General features: G+C 35.4%; 1 protein-coding gene across 1 annotated transcript; it reads left to right on the forward strand.

Moving 5' to 3' along the window:
* The first annotated feature begins 117 nt into the window (after positions 1 to 117).
* On the forward strand, positions 118 to 22,563 carry LOC109055223 (dnaJ homolog subfamily C member 15-like). The gene is made up of 6 exons (XM_042763298.1): positions 118 to 381; positions 2,173 to 2,224; positions 8,102 to 8,175; positions 12,592 to 12,668; positions 14,796 to 14,866; positions 21,572 to 22,563. The coding sequence occupies exons 1-6, from the start codon at positions 118 to 120 to the stop codon at positions 21,640 to 21,642; spliced, it is 609 nt and encodes a 202-aa protein (XP_042619232.1). The 3' UTR covers positions 21,643 to 22,563.
* The last annotated feature ends 356 nt before the right edge of the window (positions 22,564 to 22,919 follow it).

Here is a 22,919-nt window from a genome sequence, read left to right on the forward strand (position 1 = left end):
CTGGCACTGGCAGCGAGTTGGTTATGCATTTATGGCAAGTCTCTCTATGTGGGATTTCCCGCTTAACAGCAGTATTTATATGCTTAGTGCCTTTTAAACACAAGATAAATAAATATAATGCTTGGCAGTTACAGTTTGTTTTGGAAGTTTAGGGCACATGAAACTGTGGGGTCCGCGAAACGCATTGCTCTGTTTTGGAATCGCGAGACCCCGCAGCCGCTCGAAGTTTGTCCCTCTGGTGCTTCCGTAGCTGTTTCTGTCATCAGCAGCAGCAACATGGCGAGCTCCGGTGGCGTAGTGCGGGACGGGGACTTCATGAGACATGCAGAATATACACCGAAATCCAGCGGGCAGAATGAGACAGATATTGACAAACGCCTTGTGAGTAGGCCTACATGAGCTGAGCTTGTGTCACGAGAGATCCGTCTGTGCGCGCATCCATAGTATTGACCTTGCTGCTCACATCTCAGACTCAAGCAGTCACCTGAAGACTTTTACCTGTATTTTATCAGAGAACATTATTGCCAAACACCTACTGTAAACTGATGCATTAACAAAAATTGCCCAATGGTTGAATATGTGTTGTGGCAAGGGAAATGATATGAAGGGCTTATTAATTATTGTGAAGCTTACAGTTCATTCTCACAGTTTTTATACATTAGCCTTTGTTACTATATATATATATATATATATATATATATATATATATATATATATATTATATATATACAGTACTGCAGAAGTCTTAGGCTATTAGTATTGTCACCCTAAAAAATCTATCTTTTGCTGTAGTGTGTCAGTAGGAAATATCGGTTTACATTTCCAAACACTCCTTTTGCCATTCATTGTAATAATCCAGTGTTGTGTGTTATTCCTGAATGAATCAGTGTGTTTAAACAAATCAGTTGAGTAAATGATTCAGTTACTCACTCACAAAGACAGTCACTTGTTTGTGTCCTGAATTAATCTTGCTTGAATGAATAAGTGGAGGCAAAGATTCAGTGACTCATTCATAAAAACTTCAGATCTCATTCACTAACCACGTTAGGCTCAAAATAATAATCCAGTAAGAGATTTTTGAAGCGTCTGTATATATAAGCGTCTGGCCCACAAAAAGCTATAAGTACAAGCTGATTTAATAAGTATAGTCGTAAAATAAGGTCCTTAACTAAAACTTAAGTTTGTCAAGCCAATCTTGTTTGTAAAAGAAAGATTAAAATAGCTTTAAAAACATATATGTTTAAAGATTATGTGCACCTTATGATACAAATTGGTTTCTAAGTTGTTCTTGATGGTTTCTATGGCATTCTGGGTCTTTGCTATGTATTTTAAGGTAGTAGCTGGGGCATTCTGGGTGTTTTTATTAGTTTCGGGGAAGTTTCTGAGAAGACAGATATAGATAGATAGATAGATAGATATAGATAGACAGATATAGATAGATAGATAGATAGATATAGATAGACAGATATAGATAGATAGATAGATAGATAGATATAGATAGACAGATATAGATAGATAGACAGACAGATAGATAGATAGATAGATATAGATATAGATAGATAGATAGATAGATAGATATAGATATAGATAGATAGATAGATAGATAGATATAGATAGACAGATAGATAGATATAGATATAGATAGATAGATAGACAGACAGATAGATATAGATATAGATAGACAGATAGATAGATATAGATATAGATAGATAGACAGACAGACAGATAGATAGATAGATAGATATAGATATAGATATAGATAGATAGATAGATAGATAGAGATAGATATAGATATAGATAGATAGATAGATATAGATAAAAAAAAAAAAAAAACAGATAGATAGATAGATAGATAGATAGATAGATAGATAGATAGATAGATAGATAGATATAGATAGACAGATAGATAGATATAGATATAGATAGATAGATGTCATGATTCATTCGTCAGACTCTGAACATTCAGTCAGTGGAAATCTGTGGGATTTGTGGATTTTTTTTTTTTTTTGGAAATGAAGAATCTTACATTTCCAGTGGAAGTCTAGTTTAGTTTTTACATTTTTAATGATCTGGTATGGGGAAACCTTATGTCTGATGCTTAAAATCCTTCTCTAAGAAATCCTTCTCTTATTAATGATTATCTTAGTGATGTGATGTCTGTGTGTGTTTCAGGGTGGCTGTCTGATGGCAGTGGGGCTGGGAGTTGCAGCGGCAGGGTTTGCAGGTGAGCACATCTGCTTTGATCCCCTGTGTATGCATCTGTTTGGAGATTTGTGTGTCATTAAACCACACGTTGCAGTCACATGCAGAGCTACATGCATTCATATAATACGTGTGGTATGGCTTAGTGGTTAAAGCTCTGGGCTGAGAACCAGTGGTTACCGGCTCAAACTGATGATTGATCACCATTGTGCTTTTGAGGTAGTGCTCAACCTCAGATTACTCCAGAGGAGACTGGATTGCTTGTATTTTCTTGCATGAGTTGCCTGTTATAAGTAATTTCAAGCTGCTGATAGCATTAGCCATGTGACAAATAAGGCATTTAAGTTGGTTTACGCAATATTGTCATGTTAGAATTGTGAGTTTGATATTGCTTTTATGCAGCAGTTCAATAAACAAGAAGTTAGTATTGAGCAACATACATTTTAGATGCATTTTTGTTACGTTGTCTATTTTTTGCTTTGCCAATGAAAATATTTCCAAATGAATTCGAAGTAGAACTAACTGTTGCGTGTCTGAGAAAAACACATTAGTGTTGTGTTATTCCTGAATGAATCAGTGTGTTTAAACAAATCAGTTGAGTAAATGATTCAGTTACTCACTCACAAAGACAGTCACTTGTTTGTGTCCTGAATTAATCTTGTTTGAATGAATAAGTGGAGGCAAAGATTCAGTGACTCATTCATAAAAGCTTCAGATCTCATTCACTAACCACGTTAGGCACAAATTGGTGTGTGAAATCTGCATTCAAAGGTTTCACCAAAAAGTCATTCACTTGTAACTTTCATGCTTAAATGTATTCTAAATTTACACCAAAAATAAAAAAGTGTAGGAAGGACTGAAACCACACATAGAAAACAAAATAATGTATTACTGAGTGGCCTCATAATTGTTAAGATGAAATGTGTCCACAGTATGTAATCGTGTATAGTAAAGAGTAGGGCTGGACAATATATCGAACGATATGATCATGCTAAGGAAATATATCGAACGATTATGCCATGCGCCACTCGTCAGTAAAGCCGGTTAGGATTAGGGTAAATCCCATGAGATGCTTTCAAATGGGCTGCAGTTAATACAAGAGCCGTAGTTGTTTGAGAATCTACGCTATCATCGTGTTCTTTGGCAAGATGCATCGCCTTTAAAGAACTCGTAATAGCGTTTGCTTGTCAGAAACTACGGCTCTATGTATTAACTGCAGCTCCATTAAAAGCAGGATGGGGATTTACCGCAGACACATGGAACCGGCTTTATGTTGAGTGCACATGATCATATCGTTCGATTATTGTCCAGCCCTAGAAAAGGTTGGTCTGTGCATAAGTTATTAAGCCAGAGCTGCACAGTTAGGGTTAGGGCTGGCTAATGAGATGTCTGTAGTCTTGGTCTGTGCATAAAATCTGGACAAATTTATGAGTGAACTTGCCCCAGTGCTCTTTGGCATTGCAGTGTGTTTAGAGACAAATCAGTTTAGCTAAAGTAATTAAAGGCTATGAATGACACACTCCTCAAAAGGTCGCTCATGTTGAGTACTCTAAAAGCACTCATGAACAAACCAGCCCAATAAACTATTATATTCAACGAGCCCCAACAAATCATATTATCAAATTATTCAAACAAACAATCATAAAAAAACACACAATGAACGATAGGCATATATAAGCAGTGTATATATATATAGTTTAGTAAATATATATAGACACACTCATAAATAGCATCATGAGAAATATAAATATATATTATAAAAAAAACGCAAGACAAAAATAAATAAATAAATGCTATATATATATTATATGCACAGACACAGCACTACAGACATACATCATTAGCCACACCTAACTGTGCGGCTCTGGCTAATAACACAGCTTTTCTATACTAACTTCTTTTTTTTTGAACTTGGCTATAGAAATTAGACTTTAAGTAGTTTTTTTTTAATAATTTTTTTTTTTTTTTTTCCAGGATTTTATTATTAACATGTAAATATGATTTTTTTTTTTTTTTTTTTTAATGAAATGATACTCTAAATAATAAAAACTGCCAGTAAATTTCTTAATGAGTAAGACATTCATTCATTCCATTCGTTCAAATGGCTGATTAATTTAGGAATGAAGTACAGTGGGAAAATATTTATTTGATCCCCTGTTGATTTTGTAAATTTGTTCGCTTACAAGTAAATGGAGGGTCTGTAATTTTTATGGTAGGTTTATTTTAACGGATAGGGACAGAATATCAACCAAAACCAAAAAATCCAGAAAAACACATTATATAAAGGTTAGAAATTGATTTACATTTCAGTGAGTGAAATAAGTATTTGATCCCCAAGCAAAACATGACTTGGTACTTGGTGCAGAAACCCTTGTTGGCAAGCACCGAGGTAAAACGTTTTTTGTAGTTGGTTTGCACACATCTCAGGAGGGATCTTGATCCATTCCTCTTTACAGATCCTCTCTAAATCCATAATGTCTAGGCCGCTCCTTGACCTTAATGTTCTTCATCCTGACCAACCCCCCCCTTGACATTATATGAGGTCTGGAGGCTGGCTAGGCTGCTCCTTGACCTTAATGTGCTTCTTCTTGAGCCACTCCTTTGTTGTCATGCTGGAAGACCCATCCATGACCCATCTTCAGTGTTCTGGCTGAGGGAAGGAGGTTCTCATCCAAGATTTTACAGATCATGGCCCCATTCATTTGCCCCTCAATGTGAAGTCTTCCAGTACCCTTAGCAGAAAAAGAGCACCAAAACATAATGTTTCCACCTCCATGCTTGACTGGAGGGATGGTGTTCTTGGGGTCATAAGCCCGATTCGGACGGTAATTGTTTCTCATGTGAACGTCTATAAAATGAATTTGTGTAAAATGCATTTAAAAATACTTATTATTATGTAAAATGTAGGCCTATTCTTATTATTCCAATCATATTTTATAATATAGAATCCTATTTATTATTTGATTATTTAAATTTCCTGTTTAAAAAGACGTGCTATAGTTGTATCTAAATATACACAATATAGTTATGTAGCCTATATATCCGTTTATAATACACATTTTAAACTGTATTGCATACCTGCTGCTGCCATAATAAAGACCCATTTCGAATGTTTGCATGCTTTTCTTCTCTTTCTGCTCCCAGTCGCTGTGAGCAGTTATGAAGTATTGTTCTTTTAAATACTTTCCAGCATTTCAGAAATAAATATGTATGCAAATTACACCGAAGTACAACAGTTAACAACGGTGTTCGGCACTGAATTTTGAATCGATTTCTTCTTGTAAACTCAGAGATGTGGATTCGACCGGCAATTAAATTACCACACGACCTCGGTGTTTGTCAAAAAAACAGTAGGTGATTTGGCCGGGGATTTTTACGGGGATGGTGAGAGAAAAAACACAGACACCCTGGATTCGGACGGCAATTAAATCACTGACTACCCCTTGTAAATGGTGAAAATCACTTACGTCCCCCTGAGAAACAATTATCGTCCGAATAGGGCTATAGTCAGCATTTCTCTCCCTCCAATCACGGCGAGTCGAGTTACTGCCAAAGAGCTCAATTTTGGTCTTATCTGACCACAGCACTTTCTCCCATGCCTTCTCTGAATCATTTAGATGTTCTTTGGCATACTTTAAATGGGCCTGTACATGCACGGAGCTCCAGACCGAGACCAATTGATGGTTATTTTGTATTTCTTCCACTTCCAAATAATCGCACCAACAGTTGTCTCCTCGCCAAGCTTCTTGCTGATGGTCTTGTAGCCCATTCCAGCCTTGTACAGATCTACAATCTTGTCTCTGACATCCTTTGACAGCTGTTTAGTCTTGCCCATGGTGCTTGGAGAGGTTGGAATGGAAGACACAGATTGTGTGAACAGGTGTCTTTTATACACCTAGCGAGCTGACATTAGGAGTAACTAAACAGTAAAACTGACGTCTCCGTGATGTACATGTGCTATCAGGGAATATTAAATTCTTATTTAATGAACTGCTGTATAAAATCAATATCACATTTGCACTCGTGCTATTTGGGACAGAAACAACACTGGTGTGATATTGCATTCTTTGCTCGTGTGACATTGCTCAACTATGCCATACCATATAAATATTAAACAAAATCTCATCCAGGGTCGTTTTCCTCCAATCTCTTAAATTTTAGAGGCATATAACTGCATTCTATAGGCTACATCACAGTTGTTTCCGGCATCATCCTCACCGCCAATCATCTGCATAGGCAGAGATTGTCTTACTATTGGGAGATGTGAGTGTCTGTATTGCTTACCACTTGAAAAACTGTAACGTCTTAATTGGATCACATGAGGCACCTCAGCCAATCACACAATGACCTCTGGTCTCCTGATCGATCTGCAGTGAGTACAGTGCTGCTTGAAACCAAACACACCTCATGAAATGCAAGATGACGTACGTAGGGTGGGTGCACTAATTGGGTTAAAAATTTTAATGTGTTATTTTCTCCATAACTAATTATTTAGATTAACTTATTAATAAAATGACGCCCTAGCTTGAACGAATCAGTTGAGGGAATGATTCAAATACTCACTCGTAAAGACAATCACTTGTTTTGATCCCGAATGGGTGAATGAATCAGTGACATCTCTCTTCCACTAATACACAGACTGACAGTCTGTCTAGAAAGCACAAACACAGACAAGTAAAGTGCTATCAACTTTGAAAAATCTCAGTTCTGTTGAACTAGATATCAGCACGCTTGGAACGCCGTGTTGGCGAAGCGTTCGTGTTTGCGTTCTGGCTCAGACTAGTTTCAAGCCAGGATGTTTGTGAACTAAAACCTCTCATGTTGCGGTTCACAGTGGGATAGGGTAGCCATTGTATAATGTAATAAAAGTTTTTCCTCCTTTGTCTTTTTAAAATATTTAGCTAAACTTTCCGTATGTCAAAGCCGCCCACAGATATTTATGATGTGATTCTAAAAAAACCACTCAAAATAACATCTACAGCCACCAAGGTGATGGTTAAGCCACTCTTACTGTGAGTGTTTGTTCAAGCCCCCAGATGAAGCTCAGCCAGGTTAATGAGGTCAACGTGGCCTCTAGCATTAAAAGGAATCAAAGCGACTTTAAACGGCTGCATGTGGCCAAATAATTTAAGTGACTTTTTCATCGGCCTGTTTATGTTTGATTCTCTTCTGGCAGGTGTCTCTCCCGTCCTCCCTACTGTTGCGTGGTAGTTAATCATTGTTGGTTGCCAAGTCTTCCACCCATAGCTGTGTGAGGTCAGGATGGAATAGAACTTGTGGTCGCTTTGAGGAAGGGGGCTAATTCCCATTTCAGTACATCGAGGGGGCAGCGCTCCTGCCAAAAGCTGAGGTGGTGTGTGGTCTGCTCCGCTCAGAGGCAGGGCTTTGGATTACAGCGGAGGGAGCCTCAAGTGCTTTTTTGCTGAAAAGCAAAATAACGTTTTCCTCTCAACAATATACTTCTCAGAGTTTGATGAAATGAAAATCCCAAAATGTTCCCAAAATGAATTATTTTAATGATTTTATGTGTTCTTCACCTACAGTTTGGTTGGGTTCAATGAGCCGCTCAACGGCCTTTCACAGCTTCTTTGTTGAATGCTGGATGTTTGAAGGCATTATATGTTCATTTAGTTGAGTGCTGCTGACTTGCAGTGTGTTGCTTCACAGTCGAACCACAACCACAGGCAGTTCACCAGCACCCTGACCAAATAAATACTAAGGGAAGTTGAAAGGCGACCTCACCTTTTACACATACTAAATAAGACTAAAATGTGGTTTTGTCCTTGGTTTCACCCTTAAACCAACTTTGTTAATCCTGGAAATTAACTCTGTAAATGGTCTGCATGGAGGCCTTTGAGTCATGTCATAAAAAAACAAACCAATAATAAAACCTTTTTAGGTCGATATGCATTCCACTTATGGAGGCCTTTGAGTCAGGTTATTACAGAAGCTACTAAGAAGTTACCCACTGCGGTAAGTGTCAGAAACATACAAACCATTTTTAACATGCACCCTGAAAAAAAAGGTACAATTATTTATTTCTTTTTTTTCTAAGGAACATTTATAAAAGATACTTAAATGTCCTAATTGAACTATGGCCTAAACCTGGCTTAGTGTAAGCCCTGACTGTCAAACCAGGCCTATAATTACAAATTAGTACCTAAAGTGTACATCTTAGTACCTTTTAAATGGGTACCGCCGTAGTGACAGTTTTGTAAAAAAATTTTCCGAGACCATACATACTGTAAGGCAATGTTGTGTGATCCCAGAGGAAAGAAAAATCTAAAGTTTTTTTTAAAACCTCAAATATTTCTCCTAGACAGAAATGAGTTTACCTTAACTTCAAATGGAGATTTTTGCTCAAGTCTCCTGCTTCTTAAACTTGTCTCCTGAGACAAAAACTCTTAACACTTTCACAGTGGTCTCCTTTAAAACATTAGAAGCGATCTCGGCTACATCACACACTGTGCTCAGATTTTTCTCCTAAACTACAGATTTGGGGGTCACATATTTGCCTCCTTTAAAGCTTTAGAAGTGATTTCAAAACTACTTGAATACTTGAAAGGCACTAAAAAAAGTTAAAACAAAATCCATAAATTCAGAGTTAAAGGCTATATTAAGAGTGAAATTATGCAGAAATAAGGATAATGTTACTCTTAATTGTTGACACGTAATAAGAGAATAGAGCCGTACAGTTTGTGGGCATAGGGCATATCATTTGTTTTTGGAAATAGTAATGAACTCAATGCCTTTATTAAAACTGGCTTTTAATAAATTCTTACTACAGGAACAATAATCCTGGAGCTTTCTTTGCTGAAAGGCACATTAAATGGCCTATGACTCAATACTAGACTAATTTGAATAATAATACATAAAATGTGGTGGAAATGTTTGAGCTATTATTGAAACCTTTGACTTTGTGCACAGTTTGTAAAGTTGTTGAGGTCACTTCTGAAATTTATAGGAGACAAAAGTGAGAGCTCCCGAGTCTTTAGTGTAGGAGAAAAGTCTGAGCACAGTGTGTGATGTTGTGGAGATCTCTTCTAAAGCTTAAAAGAGACAAATGTGAGAGATCCAGAGTCTTTAGTTTAGGAGAAATATTCAAGCACGGTGTGTGATGTTTATTGAGATCCTGTTTGAAACTTTAGAGGAGACCACCGCCTTTCTCTCAGAATTTTCTCATGTCTCATTTGTGTCTACTTCTATTTCTCATAAGGAATTTTAGGAGAAACATCTGAAATGCTGTTGTTAGAAAAATTAGAGATATATGAGAACCACAAGTAAGTCTCCTGAGCTTAGGAAGAGCAAAGTCTGAGCAATATATTTTTTTCCCCCTCTGGGATTGCTCTCTAACACCCTATGAATAAGTATTCCCATTGAGAAAAGTTCCGGCATAACTTTAGTTTTTTTTAAACAGATTGTGTTTCAGAAAGCAATAATTTGTGGGAATGAAATTTGGATTTTTCCATGTTCATCTCCACCTCTCGAGGCACTTGTTTGCGTGCAGTGTTGGCATGTTAAACCACCTGCTGTAGGGCGATGGACTGATTCATCACATCTTACTGGCCGTCGCTGTAGTTCACGCTGTGCTTCTGGTTTTTTATGGCGTTTGTAATGCTGTTTTGTCCAGGTTCTTCTTAATCTCCAGAGTTGTGTGGTCGGGGCTGGTTCCCAGCGCTTTGACTCAACCTGTCCACCTGTGTACACTATTAAACTTCTCAGATCTCAGCGGCTTTCTCCTAAACCCGGTTCGCGACGGAGCACTCTTGTAATAGATCATTATTAGAGTTATTAATCCAGTGATTTCATCATTCTGTGAATCACATAATGGATGAGTGTGATTAAGTGTCGTGTTGTGGGCTGAGATTGGACTGAACATTCTGGCCTCTCTCACTCTCTGAATATACACATGTTTTTACTTAATCGCGAAGTGGATGAAGGAGCCACAGGCCGATGTTATTCTGTTATGAAATTTTAATTAAAGGGATAATGCAGCAAAAAAACCCCTGAAAATTCTGTTATTGTTTATTAGCCCTCACCAGACCTGTGTGTGGTTGTGGAACACAAAAGTTGAAATTTCTGAAGGATTGTTATGAATCTGTTGCCTATACAACCACAGTTTATAGTCATCTAGAATGTCTGAAAAATGGTCAAAATTAAAAAGAAATCATAAAAGCATCCTAAAATTATCATAAAAGAAGTCTATACTGATCGTGCGCCATATTCCATGTTACAGATTTTTTTGAACTGTTCCTCATATAAACCTATTTTATGCATTAAGAATACATGTAATCAAGTCATATTGGCTAATGAGATAATTTTGAGTCCCTGTTGGGCAATAAAACGGTATCGAGATTTATCGACGGTACTTCTTCATCGATAACGATAGAAAAAATGTTCAATGTCCCACAAAAAAACATGAGTGCTGTGCCTGCCTGTGATGAGGAGATTGTGAATTGTGAAAAATAATATTAGTCGAATTTAAAATAGAAAAAATGCATTTGAATGCAAAAATGGTGCAGTCGAATATTAGGTGTGCATCAGGGAGCGTCATCAGTTGCATATTTAATGTTTTGTTAGTCTAGTCTAGCTTTATGCACATTTTTTATGGACAGTTATTTCATTGCATTGACAATTTAATACACTGCATTGTTTTGCTCATTGTGCCCTCCTGTGGCCTTGGGAGACAAGCCACACGTTTCCATAAGATGCATTTAATCTGCATACAACACATAAGAAAGGAGATATGTTTAAATTTTATTTTGTGTTTGACTGTTAAAACAACAACAACAACAACAAAAACAACAACAAAATGCTATTTGTCTCAATAAATTGGGTAAATTAAAAATACAGTTGTTAAATTCAAAAATTTTTTCCATTGCGTTTTGTTTTTAAAAAAAAGGTTATAAAAAATGTCAATAATTATTGATACTGAATAATATGAAACATTATATCATTGATTTTTTTTTAGCTATATTGCCCAGGCCTTCAGCTGTGTGAAGGTTCTTCAGAAAGTCTTTGTAAAAAGCATTAGATAGCAGATAAATAATGTATTAAAGAATTAAAATGAAGAATTAAATTTTTTTGGGTGAACAGTTTCTTTAAATTTTAGATATGTGCTGAAAATACTGAATGTGTGAACTTGGAAAATCCCTAAGTGGAAAATTTTTGAAGCAATTGGAAATACAGCACTCGTGAGGTCTGTATTGTAAAAAAAAAAAAAAAAAACAGCAAAAAATGGTTTGCTAAATTTCCACAAAACATTATATGAAACTTGGACTTCATGACCTTCTTAAATCTCAGTCTTGGGTCCTTTGATTTATGGTGCATTCACACCGTGTTGTAATTACAGTAATTACTAGATTACAGTCTGGGATGTTTGTACTCCGTTCTGTTCATGTCTTCAGACTTGGAATTGTGTGCTTCTGTGACAACACTATTGCCAGCAAAAGGAATCCATGTAATTTGAGTAATGAATAGACAAAAATATAGCAAATAATGCAAATATTATTAATAATAATAAAAATAAGAATTCACAGTTTGCAAATTGGAATTGCAAGTTCGACGAGGACATGAACGTTTTTTACAAGTCAGACAGTCTCATAATTATGGTAATTCCAGCATGAACACGTTTAGTTTGGGAATTGGAATTGGGATAATTATTGGGTCAATCATCTGAAATCCCTAAAGTCTCTATTTTCACATAATGAGGTGAAAGTGCTGTTCTTGAGGCTTTTATCTGATCCAGAGCAGCTTGGTTGCCATCAATATTCAGAGTATACAGATTGTTGTGCACATCAGTCGTCATCTGATTAAAGGAATATTATGGGTTCAGTACAATACTAATCAGCATTTAAGGCATAATGTTTATTACTACAGAAAATAATTTTGACTTTGACTTTGAAAAAAAAAAAAAAAAAAAATCAGGGTTCTTGCAGGTCTTAAAAAGCCTTAAAGTCTTAATTTAAAAAAATGTAAAAAATTAAATAAAACCAAAAATGTTAGAAATGTGAAGCTTATATTTTGTATTACAGCACTTAGAGGAGTTATTCAGTTAAACCCTGTTTATAATTTGAGCTGTATAGTCGGTGAAATTGTTTTCAGCTGCAATCACTTTTCTGGGTAAATGAACTTCTGATTACAGATTAGCAGCGTAATGTCTGGGCTCTACAGATACTTACTGTACATCATTTTGTCATCGTGTGTTTCATGACCAGGGTTGGGGTTATGTGTGTATGTTAACGTTTACTGCCTGACCCTGTGTGTTTCCATTCTAACCGATTAAAACTGAGAAAGGCGCCATTTTTATTCCTGGCAACAGATATGCTGTTGATAGAGCTTAACTTTGAATTTGGATCATTGCTTTCAACATTTTCTCTTCTTTCCTAGTCATTTTCTGCATATTACAAAGGAGGATTTGAGCAGAAGATGACCAGACGGGAAGCCAGCCTTATTCTCGGGATCAGGTAATTGTGGGCTAAACAAAGCTGTAAATCACTGCAATTCCTCTTACTGAATTCTCTCATTATGAGTTGTCATGGAAGAAAACAAAGGTGTTTTACAGAATATACACACACTGCATCACTGCACTTCCCAGAAGAGCTTGCGGTTAAGTCTGGGGGCAATTCTTTTGGTTTAAAGTCGGTCGTCATCTCCTGTCGTCACGGCTTTGATCCTTTCGTCTAATGGGAAAAAGTCTCAGCTGTGTCTCTAACTTTGTAATCTGCTTTTTGGTGGACCACCCTCCTCCTCCTAGGAGGCTATATTTCTCTAAAAATTTCCCTTACTTCAACAGAAGTTCACAGGGTCCCAGGCCAGGTGTGACTCACACCATGCAGGCACCACACGCTTGCGTCATTGCCCTGTGCCTCAATTCTTTGTGTTGTCAATCAAACTGGACTAATGTTTTCATAAAACTGTACCAGACTGTAACCAATATTTCTTGGATGCGATCAGTATGACCTCGGTCAACCGCATTCACGCTCATAAAGCGGTACCGATTCGGGTTGATCGTTTTTATTACTCTCTTCTCATCTGTCTTTAGCTTTCCCTTGGTGTCTGTCACTCACAGCTGAAATAACTGGCCTCAGTAATGTTCCTGTTTGCTTTGATATACTTCGGTCTCTCTACACTCAGCTGATTTGTGCAGTTATTTGTGCTCTGTAAAGGATAATTCATCTAAAAATGACCTTTTTTATCATTTTTTAGAGAAATTAATACATTTAGTGAGCAGGGGTGCAATTAATTGATCAAAAGTGACTACTAAGTAAACACATTTATACTGTTACAACAGAATGTTTGTGTTTTCTTTGATCATCCTTATATTCATTGCTGATTTAAAATGCATTTGAGCACACAGTTTAGTCTTCTGAATGCCACACGTATCTGCTGACTCTTCTGACAAAAGCAGTTTAGTCTGACGGATTCGTCATCTGAATCATCCGCGCCGCACAGTGTTTTAATTCGTTTCTCTGGCCCCTCTCCGAATATGATTTGAGACTTTAGAGGAGGGTTTGTAGGACTGAACACTTGTGTGCAAGCATTAATGTATGTTTTAATCATCACTTCTGGCTATTCAGCTATGACTCAGATCTAAACCCTGACAGCTGTAGGCTGGAAAGAAATTTATTTATCTTTTCGGGAAGGATGCATTGTGAAGCCAAGTGGTCTAAACCACCTGTCCTCAGACCAAAATGAATCAATACAGCATGAATTTGAATGTGCATCATTAAAGGAAACATTACTATATCCTGACTAAAGGAAGAGGTAGGTCATAGTGTATTTTTAAAAGTAATTATGCTTATATATGTCAAACAAATTGTGAAGGTGTTTGGGGATTTTTTAGATAATTTCTCTCATTTTAAGCAATACTTAATGAATAGATACTTTTAGTATCCAGCACCACCAGAAAAACAAAATCTTTCAATGGATGGAGATAAAAACCATCCTGTAGTCTCAGTTTATTAAATCATTGAAATATATACTTGATTTGTCAATATTTATAATACATGTCTGTCACTAGGAGAGACGCTTAGAAATAAAATGAAATTCAAACTGATAAATTAAAACGACATAAATAAATGTATAATATCTTTAAAATGTTTAAACATTAAGTGAATCATTTTAAAAAAATTTTAAAAAAATATAATAAATAATAAAAAAAATAAATTATATTAAAAAAGAAATTATTTTAAATATTTCTTATTTATTATTTAAATTAATACAAGATTTAAAGATGTATATTTTAAATAGCATTTTCCATTTGCTTTTCTTTGTCCATTTGCTTTTTTGTTGTTTTGTCTAATTCTTTTCTGTGTCCATTTGTCAGATGAGTAAACAAACGTCCGAATACCTTATTTTTTTCAGTTCTGTTGCATGTTTTCCCACTAAATTGGGGATTTTCAGGGGATGTACAGATTGAGTATTTCCAGTTGATGTGTGCAGTGATGGAGACAGACCACACATGTTGATGACTAGTGCAAAAAAATCAGTCTGGAGGCCTGTAATTAGATCCATACAGCAGGTCACACTGTGTCCACTAGATGGTAGTGTGCTTCTTTTCTAAATGTTCTTTTTGTTTTTGATTTGTGCAGTCCGACCAGCACTAAGGCAAAGGTACGGGAAGCCCACAGAAGGATCATGGTACTAAATCATCCAGATAAAGGTCAGTAGTTCAGGCTGTCATGTTGGATGGCTGTGTGTTGATCAATACTTCTCGGCTCTCTACATGCAGACGTAGCTCAGTGTATTTTCTGAGCAGACGGTGGCAGAGACGGGTGTTGATTACATTATTGATTTGGACAGCATTTGTCATTTGTCATAACACACTCTTTAAAGAGGGCTCACATCCCTGAAATGCTGACGTGCTGTAATATAAGCCATAAATGAGAACCACACAAAGCAGGACATAATCAAATGAACCATCACTTCAACTAGTAATATTAGATTCAAGATGCTTAATGTAAGAATTAAAAAAAGGTCAAAATATGCTTTGAATAAGGCATGTTTTCAAAAATTTTGTTCACTAAAGGAAGAATGATCTTGAATTATTTGCATATTCACCAATTATAACAGTACATCATATAAACAGCAACATTTATCTACAAATATTTGAATACAACATTTAAAAAATGCTATCCAGAACGCTGCTGCCAGGATTCTGACTATATTAATCATTAAATTTGTATCGATTCAATACCATTTTTAAATGTGTTCAGCTAATAGTTTTAAATTATTCATGGTAATAAATTACTCTTATCAACAACACTAATATAATTTTTGAGACACTATTAATACATCTTAATGCAAGTCATGAAGTGAGAAAGTAAAACTAACGTTTAAATAAATAAAAAATATTTTTTATTTATTAATTTTTTTTTTTTATTTAACCGTTGCTTTTATCCAAAGTGACTTAAAATGAGGAATACAAGAAGTGATCAGTGCAATATCTGTATACTACTGTTCCAATGTGGGGGGTCTTATATATATATATATATATATATATATATATTATAAAAATAAAACCAAAAAAAACACATAAACAACAAAAAAAATCACACAACAAAAAAAATAACTCCAACAACATATTAAGCAGCAAATCTTTTTTTAATAAAAATAAATGTTTCTTGAGCAACAGTTCAGAACAGTTTTTTTTATATTAAAAAAAAATTCAGCTTTGCATCACAGGAATAAATTAGATTTTAAAATATATTATATATACAAATAAAAAAAAAGTTATTTGAAATTGCAAGAATATTTCAAAATATTACTGTTTTACTGCATTTTTTGATTGAATAACTGCAGAGCCTAAGAGACTTATTTAAAAAATAAAATAAAATCTTCCCAAGCTGGAGATAATGCACCAGGTACAAATGTATTTAGATCTGATAAGGATTTGTTCACTCTGATCTGTACGACACACTGTTTTTCTGTTGAAGGTTAATGTGATCACTGTGAGCAGGAGTCTTATTCTTCCTTGGTCACTGTATTCGTCCTGTTTTTCTGTTGAAGGTTAATGGCCTTACCTTGCCTTTCTGCGGTTTACCCTCCTTCAGGTGCATTTCTCACAGAGAGGAGAAACATAGGTGCTGTTTATAGATATATCTGTGTGAGTGTGTGTGTGTGTGTGTGTCTGGCCTTGTTTGCTCCTCTCGACCACTAATACTCTCAGTGAAATAAGCGATGGTCTCTGTGATTCTATCTGTAGTGGAGCGATAAGGCTGTGACTGCAGGGAGGACGTCCTGTAGAGAGTGTGTGCCAGATTTGTCCCATCCTCCAGCTCTGCTGAGAAATCCTTTATTACAGTGCCGTTAATAACGGTGTGCAAGCGCCCATCCCATTTGTTACACTAGTGGAGGGGCTGATGTATGAAAGACCCCATGAAATGGCTTGATGAATGCAGTTTGCTTCCCTTTTGCTTCCCTGATGTATTTCCTATTGAAACAGATTGGGATAGGATATACTGAAAGATTCATCCTTTTTTTACATGGTCAACAGGCTTAAAGGGATACTCCACCCCAAAATGAAAATTTAGTCATTAATCACTTACCCCCATGTCGTTCCAAACCCGTAAAAGCTCCGTTCGTCTTCGCAACACAATTTAAGATATTTTGGATGAAAGCCAGGAGCCCTGTGACTGTCCCATAGACTGCCAAGTAAATAACAGTGTCAAGGTCCACAAAAGGTATGAAAGTCATCGTCAGAATACTCCATCTGCTATCAGACATGCAATCTGGGTTATATGAAGCGATGGGAACACTTTTTGTAAGCGAAGAAAACAAAAATAACGACTTTATTTGACAATTCCTTTGTCGACAGTCTCCTCTGTGTCTCTTCATATCTTATATTGTGACTCTTTTCACATACTGTTGTTTGCCTGCTACAGTATATAGTAGGGAAGTATGTGATTTTGGATGCAGCCAATGACTGGTGAGGTATCAATATGGGCCCTTTACATACACATGCCTCCTAACGTCTCACCTTGACATCACACACAATTCAAGTCAGAAAAGACTCTGTGACCCAGATGAGATTGATTGGTTTTTCTATATTTCTGTGTTCATCTTGCATGCAGGCCTCTGTGAGTTTAAGCCCCTACGGCAAGGTTTCACATTTATATGAAGATCGACGTTATTCGCTCTGGTATCTGCTCTTTTGGCCGTAATGAGATGATTAACTTTGAGTGGTGAGAGTAATGGTATGGAATGATTGTTGAATCGTCTTTCATTAGTTTGCTCGCTTTGAGCAAATGGGGGCATTGAGGAACCGTCATACATGCCTTAACTCATCTACCAGAAACTGAATAAAAGCAGAACTAAAAATAAAATGAAATTGCATAACATGCTACATCATAACAAATAAACCTTATTGTAAAGTGTTACCTATATCTACACACACATATAGTAACATTAGCTTAGATTAATAAATGCTGTAGAAGTCTTGTTCATGCTTAGTTCATGTTAACTAAAGTAGTTAACTAATGTTAACTAATTAACCTTTGTAAAGTCACACACATATATACACAAACAAGTAATGACAAAAAAAAAACAAAAAAAAAAGAATCAAAAATGCAATCCAAAAAATAAAAAACAAAAAAAAAAAAAAATAAAACACACACAAAAAACAATGAAGAATTAAAGCACCAATACAACATTTTTTTTTTTTTCACATTTTAACAACTGTAATAAACAGCAATGTTTACTTACAAATATTTGGACACTGTAAAACAGATTTTTTTTGAAGTTGTAAATAAAGATTATTGAAGTATGTTTCACAAGATAACACTGTTTCAGTCTTTCTACTTCAGAATTATGTTTAATTCAGTGTGTAACTTGCAATTCCTTTGTAATTATTTACTACCAATTTGAGTAAAAAAGTAAATCATATGTAATATATATAGCCAGGACAACTGTGGACAAATCACTCAAAAAAAAACATTTTAATATGGAAAAATAAATGCCAGGACAACTGTGGAAAAATCACTGTAAAAAAAAAAAAAAACTAACAAAAAAACCCCTTAGTTATGGTGCAAACAAACTGTTGAATCATAGTTTTGATGATTCAATTAATTGATTAGAAATAGACACTGATTTGATTAATTGAAATCAATCAAACTTTTGCTAAGTCACTAAGAAGAATTGCATGATTTCTCTCGTGTGAAATAAGTATATTGACAGTGTCTATAGGAAATATCCTGGGCAAAATTATATTGGCAGAAAAACTAATGTGTAATTAAGTGCATCACTGCAGGCTCCACTTCCTCTCTGACACACAGACAGATTAACAGCCTGCTCAGGCCCTGCTCCCTGCTACCTGTTCACTCTCCTGTGTGTTTTCCCATTTATTATTGTTGCTTATCATGATAGTCTTGTGCAAGCGGGCAAGGCAGAGTGTGTGTGTGTGTGTGTGTGTGTGTGTGTGTGTGTGTGTGTGTGTGTGTGTGTGAGAGTGAGAGAGAGAGAGAGGGAGAGAGAGAGCATGAGAGAGCACAATGGATGCTTTCAGGATCCTGGAGAGGGGCAGCTTTGTGTAAATCCTTGTGTAAGTCCTTCAGCCATAGCAAGGTCATCACTGCCACAGTCCTGTTTCTTGAATCTCACAAAAACATGTCCAGGTCACATGGACCCAGTGTCCCCAAAGTCAACAATAAATAAATTAATATTAATTATTTTTATTATTATTATTTTTGTTTATTTCATGTTATTTTATTTACAAATTTAAAATATTTACCTATTTTATTTTGGAATTTTACACATTTATAATATTTACCTTTGTAATTTTAGACATTTATATTTATGTTTTTTAGACATTTACATTTTAGACAAATATATTTTTATATTTTGAAATACAACTATGACATAGACATGCTTTACAATTTCATTAAAGTATAAAAGTAATATAATAATTTTTGTCTAATTTATGTATTTTTAAGTTATTAATTTGTGTTTTCCCCTCTGAATTTATTTATTTATTTTTTTCCTTTTTTCTTGTTTATTTTTTATTTACTGGGCTCATGTGATCTGGGCATGTTTTGGTGCAATTCAGAGAACAGCATTGTGATGACACTGACCTTCCTCTGGCTGATGGTCTCGTGGGAAATACATCATCATTTCTTTTTCGTATTCTTTCTCTACTCACCATTTTTCCTCACACAGCTTAACAAGAGAGCTTTAAAACGGATAAAACCAGTACATCAGGGGTCACTGATATTTTCAGATTCAAGAACATCAGTCTGTCATGTTTAGACAGGCCAGTGTCTTATTATGTGTTATTATTAATGGCTATCAGTCATTCAGCATTAACTCTCCGATTCATGGCTGACATCATGTGACCTTGGCTTCAAAAACCACTGTACAACAGTCAATTAGCACTTTAAGCTTTCAAAATTGACCAAATGTCAAGAATTTATCAGTATTCTTATAAAACGACATTTTATATAACTTTCAAATAAGCTAAACTACAGCAAATCTGGATTGTTTACAATTATGGCGATGTATGTATATATATATATATATATATATATATATATATATATATATATATATATATATACACACACACACACAAATAAATAAAATAAAATAAAAATTATATATATATATATATATATATAAATATATATATAAACATATATAAACAAATATATAAAATTATAATTTAAAAATATACAAATAAATAAAATAAAAATTATATATATATATATATATATATATATATATATATATATATATATATATATATATATATATATACAGTCAAACCAAAAATGTAATCAGACACCTTCAACATTTCATGCATTATCACAGTTTATTTGCTATAGTTTAGGAAATGGTAATAAAACATGACAAGGACTCCTAGTTAAACTGTGTCAGAACAAATTCATCTTAATAATGTCAGATAACACTTAAGCAAAACATGGTCAGGTTCAAGTGTCTGTTGTAGGCAGTAAAAAAAAAAAAACAGTGGTTGCAATTTTTAGTTCACAAAATGTTACAAAGTAAGAGTGAGGTACATAAATGTGCTGAAGGGCTTGTGAAGATGAGGGGGTAGTGATGGATACAGATGCGAGGGTCTAGCTGTCATCAAGGGAAGTCTGCTCTGGCTTTGTGACTGTGTTCTGGACCTCCAGGGCGCTTCTCTCACACATGTACTCGTGGAATGTGCTTCACCGAACCAAAGATGTGATGGAAATTTATAGCAGCATGATGAGGCGCAGCAGGCACCAGGTGTGCCTCATCACACGCTGCCAGCTATAGCACATTTTTACCCCCTCCTAGCCACACGCTTCCATTTTATGGCATGGACAGGGGCTGGAAGTCACTGATTGGAGGCAAAGAGATTTCTTTGCTACAAAGCTTGTGCATGTAGAGCTGTAATGCGGGCAGCACAAATCAAGATTGAGCCTGTGGACTCGGGGAAGCAAATGAATTATGATGCTCCATTTAATTTCAAAGTGACTTTAAAGTCAATGTGAGAAACAGTTTGCGACCCATTTGATTTCTGTAATGACATTTCTGAGTGAACTGGGATATTAAATGAGGATGAAAATGTAGGGTGGGTCTTCATTTTATCCATCCTGAATTGATTGGATTGCGACAGTCGGGGTAACACTACTGTTCAAACGTTTTGGTGTCAGTACAGTATTAAGAAATAATGCTTTTATTCAGCAGGGTGGCATTAAATTGATCAAAAGTAACAAAGTGACAGTAAAAAAAAAAACCATTAATAATGTTACAGAAGGTCTACATTTCAAATAAATGCTATTTTGTCGAACTTTCTATTCATCTAAGATCCTGAAGAAGAAGTGTCATAGCTTCATCTAAAATATTTAGCAGCACAACTGTTTTCAACATTGATTATAATAATCAGAAATGTATTCATATCAGCATATTAGAATGATTTCTGAAGGATCATGTGACACTGAAGACTGGAGCAATGATGCTGAAAATTCAGCTTTGCATCACAGCTTTGCATCACAGGAATAAAATACATTTGAAAATATATTCAAATAGGAAGTAGATCTTTAAAAGTGTAATTATATTTCACAATATTTTTAACAAATTAATGCAGCCTTGGTGAGCATAAGAGACTCCTTTCTAAAACATTCATAACAAAAAAAAAATCTTACCAGGCCCAATTGCTTGAACGGAAGTGTACCAAGACATTGAAATGGTTACAATTTTTATGTTATTATTTGGAATGATGTACGCTATTGAATCATACACAATAAAAGGCATTAAGAAAGTACTATTATAAAATAAAATAAATACTAAGGATAGGGTTATTACAGAAATGCACCTTTTACAGTTTTAAAGAGAAAGTGGAGACAGTTCTTGAACATGCTGATGTAAACCGCTGCTTCTCTTGCAGGAGGATCCCCGTATTTGGCAGCTAAGATCAATGAAGCAAAAGATCTGCTTGACTCTGGCCCTCGCCGCTGACCCAGCTGCCCGCGCTACCCCAACAGAGACTTACATCTACTTCAGTGCCGCCAACTCACCCACGAGCCTCCACAAGTCATTGTTCTCCTCCATGTTTATCTTCCATAAATCAGTCGACTTTCAGTATATTGCGCTCCGTTCTATCTGTCACTGTTCCTCACCGCCACTGTCGGCAAAGGTTGATGCTTCACGTTTAAGGATCTTCACGCTGTCCATGTGAAATATCTCACAGTAATCTTTATTATTTATTGAGGTGACTTCTGTAATGTTTAACGTCTGCTGAAAAATCTGGTGGATATATCATTTCCAGTGGTTTAAAAAGCCCAGAGTTGTCCCCTAATTCTATCTAGATGTTGTTGTTTTACAAATCTGGAATGACTCATTGTGAGTATTTTTGTATATGTTTGTACGCTACCATTTTCCTCCTGCTGTGCTCTGACTGATGCCTGTGGTACAGATGCCTGTCTGGTCTGCACATCTGACGGATCCACGCGGGAACGGAGCAGCTGGGATTAAACAGAGGGACATTCTGGACACTGACAGCTGATTTGCCGTTTGTCAGCCTGAGATTAATACCACAACTCAAGCTGCACAAACCAGTAACACGTTATTGCAAAAGGAATATAAAGCAAGCAGCAGTGAAAGAAATTGCTTCTAGGATGCATTTTAGATTTCATTTCCTTGAGAGCAATGTTGAGCTACATTCAGAATAGAGTATTAGCTTGTGCCTACTGCCTACTCTATTTCAAAAATAGCTTGTAAAATGAAGGTATATTACATCATAAACATATCAGACAGTTTTATGCTTTGTTACTGTCATATGATCTCATTATTTTAGATGTGAGAGGCATCCAGTCATTATAATGGAAAACAGATATGGTTGTAATGAATGTTTAATTAAATTTAATGCAAAAAAAGCTACCACTTTGTTTTAATACATCCTTGTTACAAATTACATGTACTGTAGTAATAATAATTATAATCACCTACTTAAGAAATTTAGTTGCTGCTACAATTATTTTGATGATACTAAAGCACATGTAAAGTAATATAGAAAAACACACTACAGTTAAAATTGTAATTTATTGCATTTGAAGTTAATATATTTCAACATGCTAAATTGCAACTTTATCATTACAAATGTGTGATTACAACTATATTTCAATAGAAATGTTTTATTTTACCATAAATGTTTATCAGTAAATGCTTTAGTGCACATTTTGGAAAGAACTATCTTAAGTCCAATTAATTGCATTAAGTATAAATTTAAACTATAA

The sequence above is a fragment of the Cyprinus carpio genome, chromosome A9, assembly GCF_018340385.1.
Source record: "Cyprinus carpio isolate SPL01 chromosome A9, ASM1834038v1, whole genome shotgun sequence".
In the NCBI taxonomy this organism is placed as follows: Eukaryota; Metazoa; Chordata; class Actinopteri; order Cypriniformes; family Cyprinidae; genus Cyprinus; species Cyprinus carpio.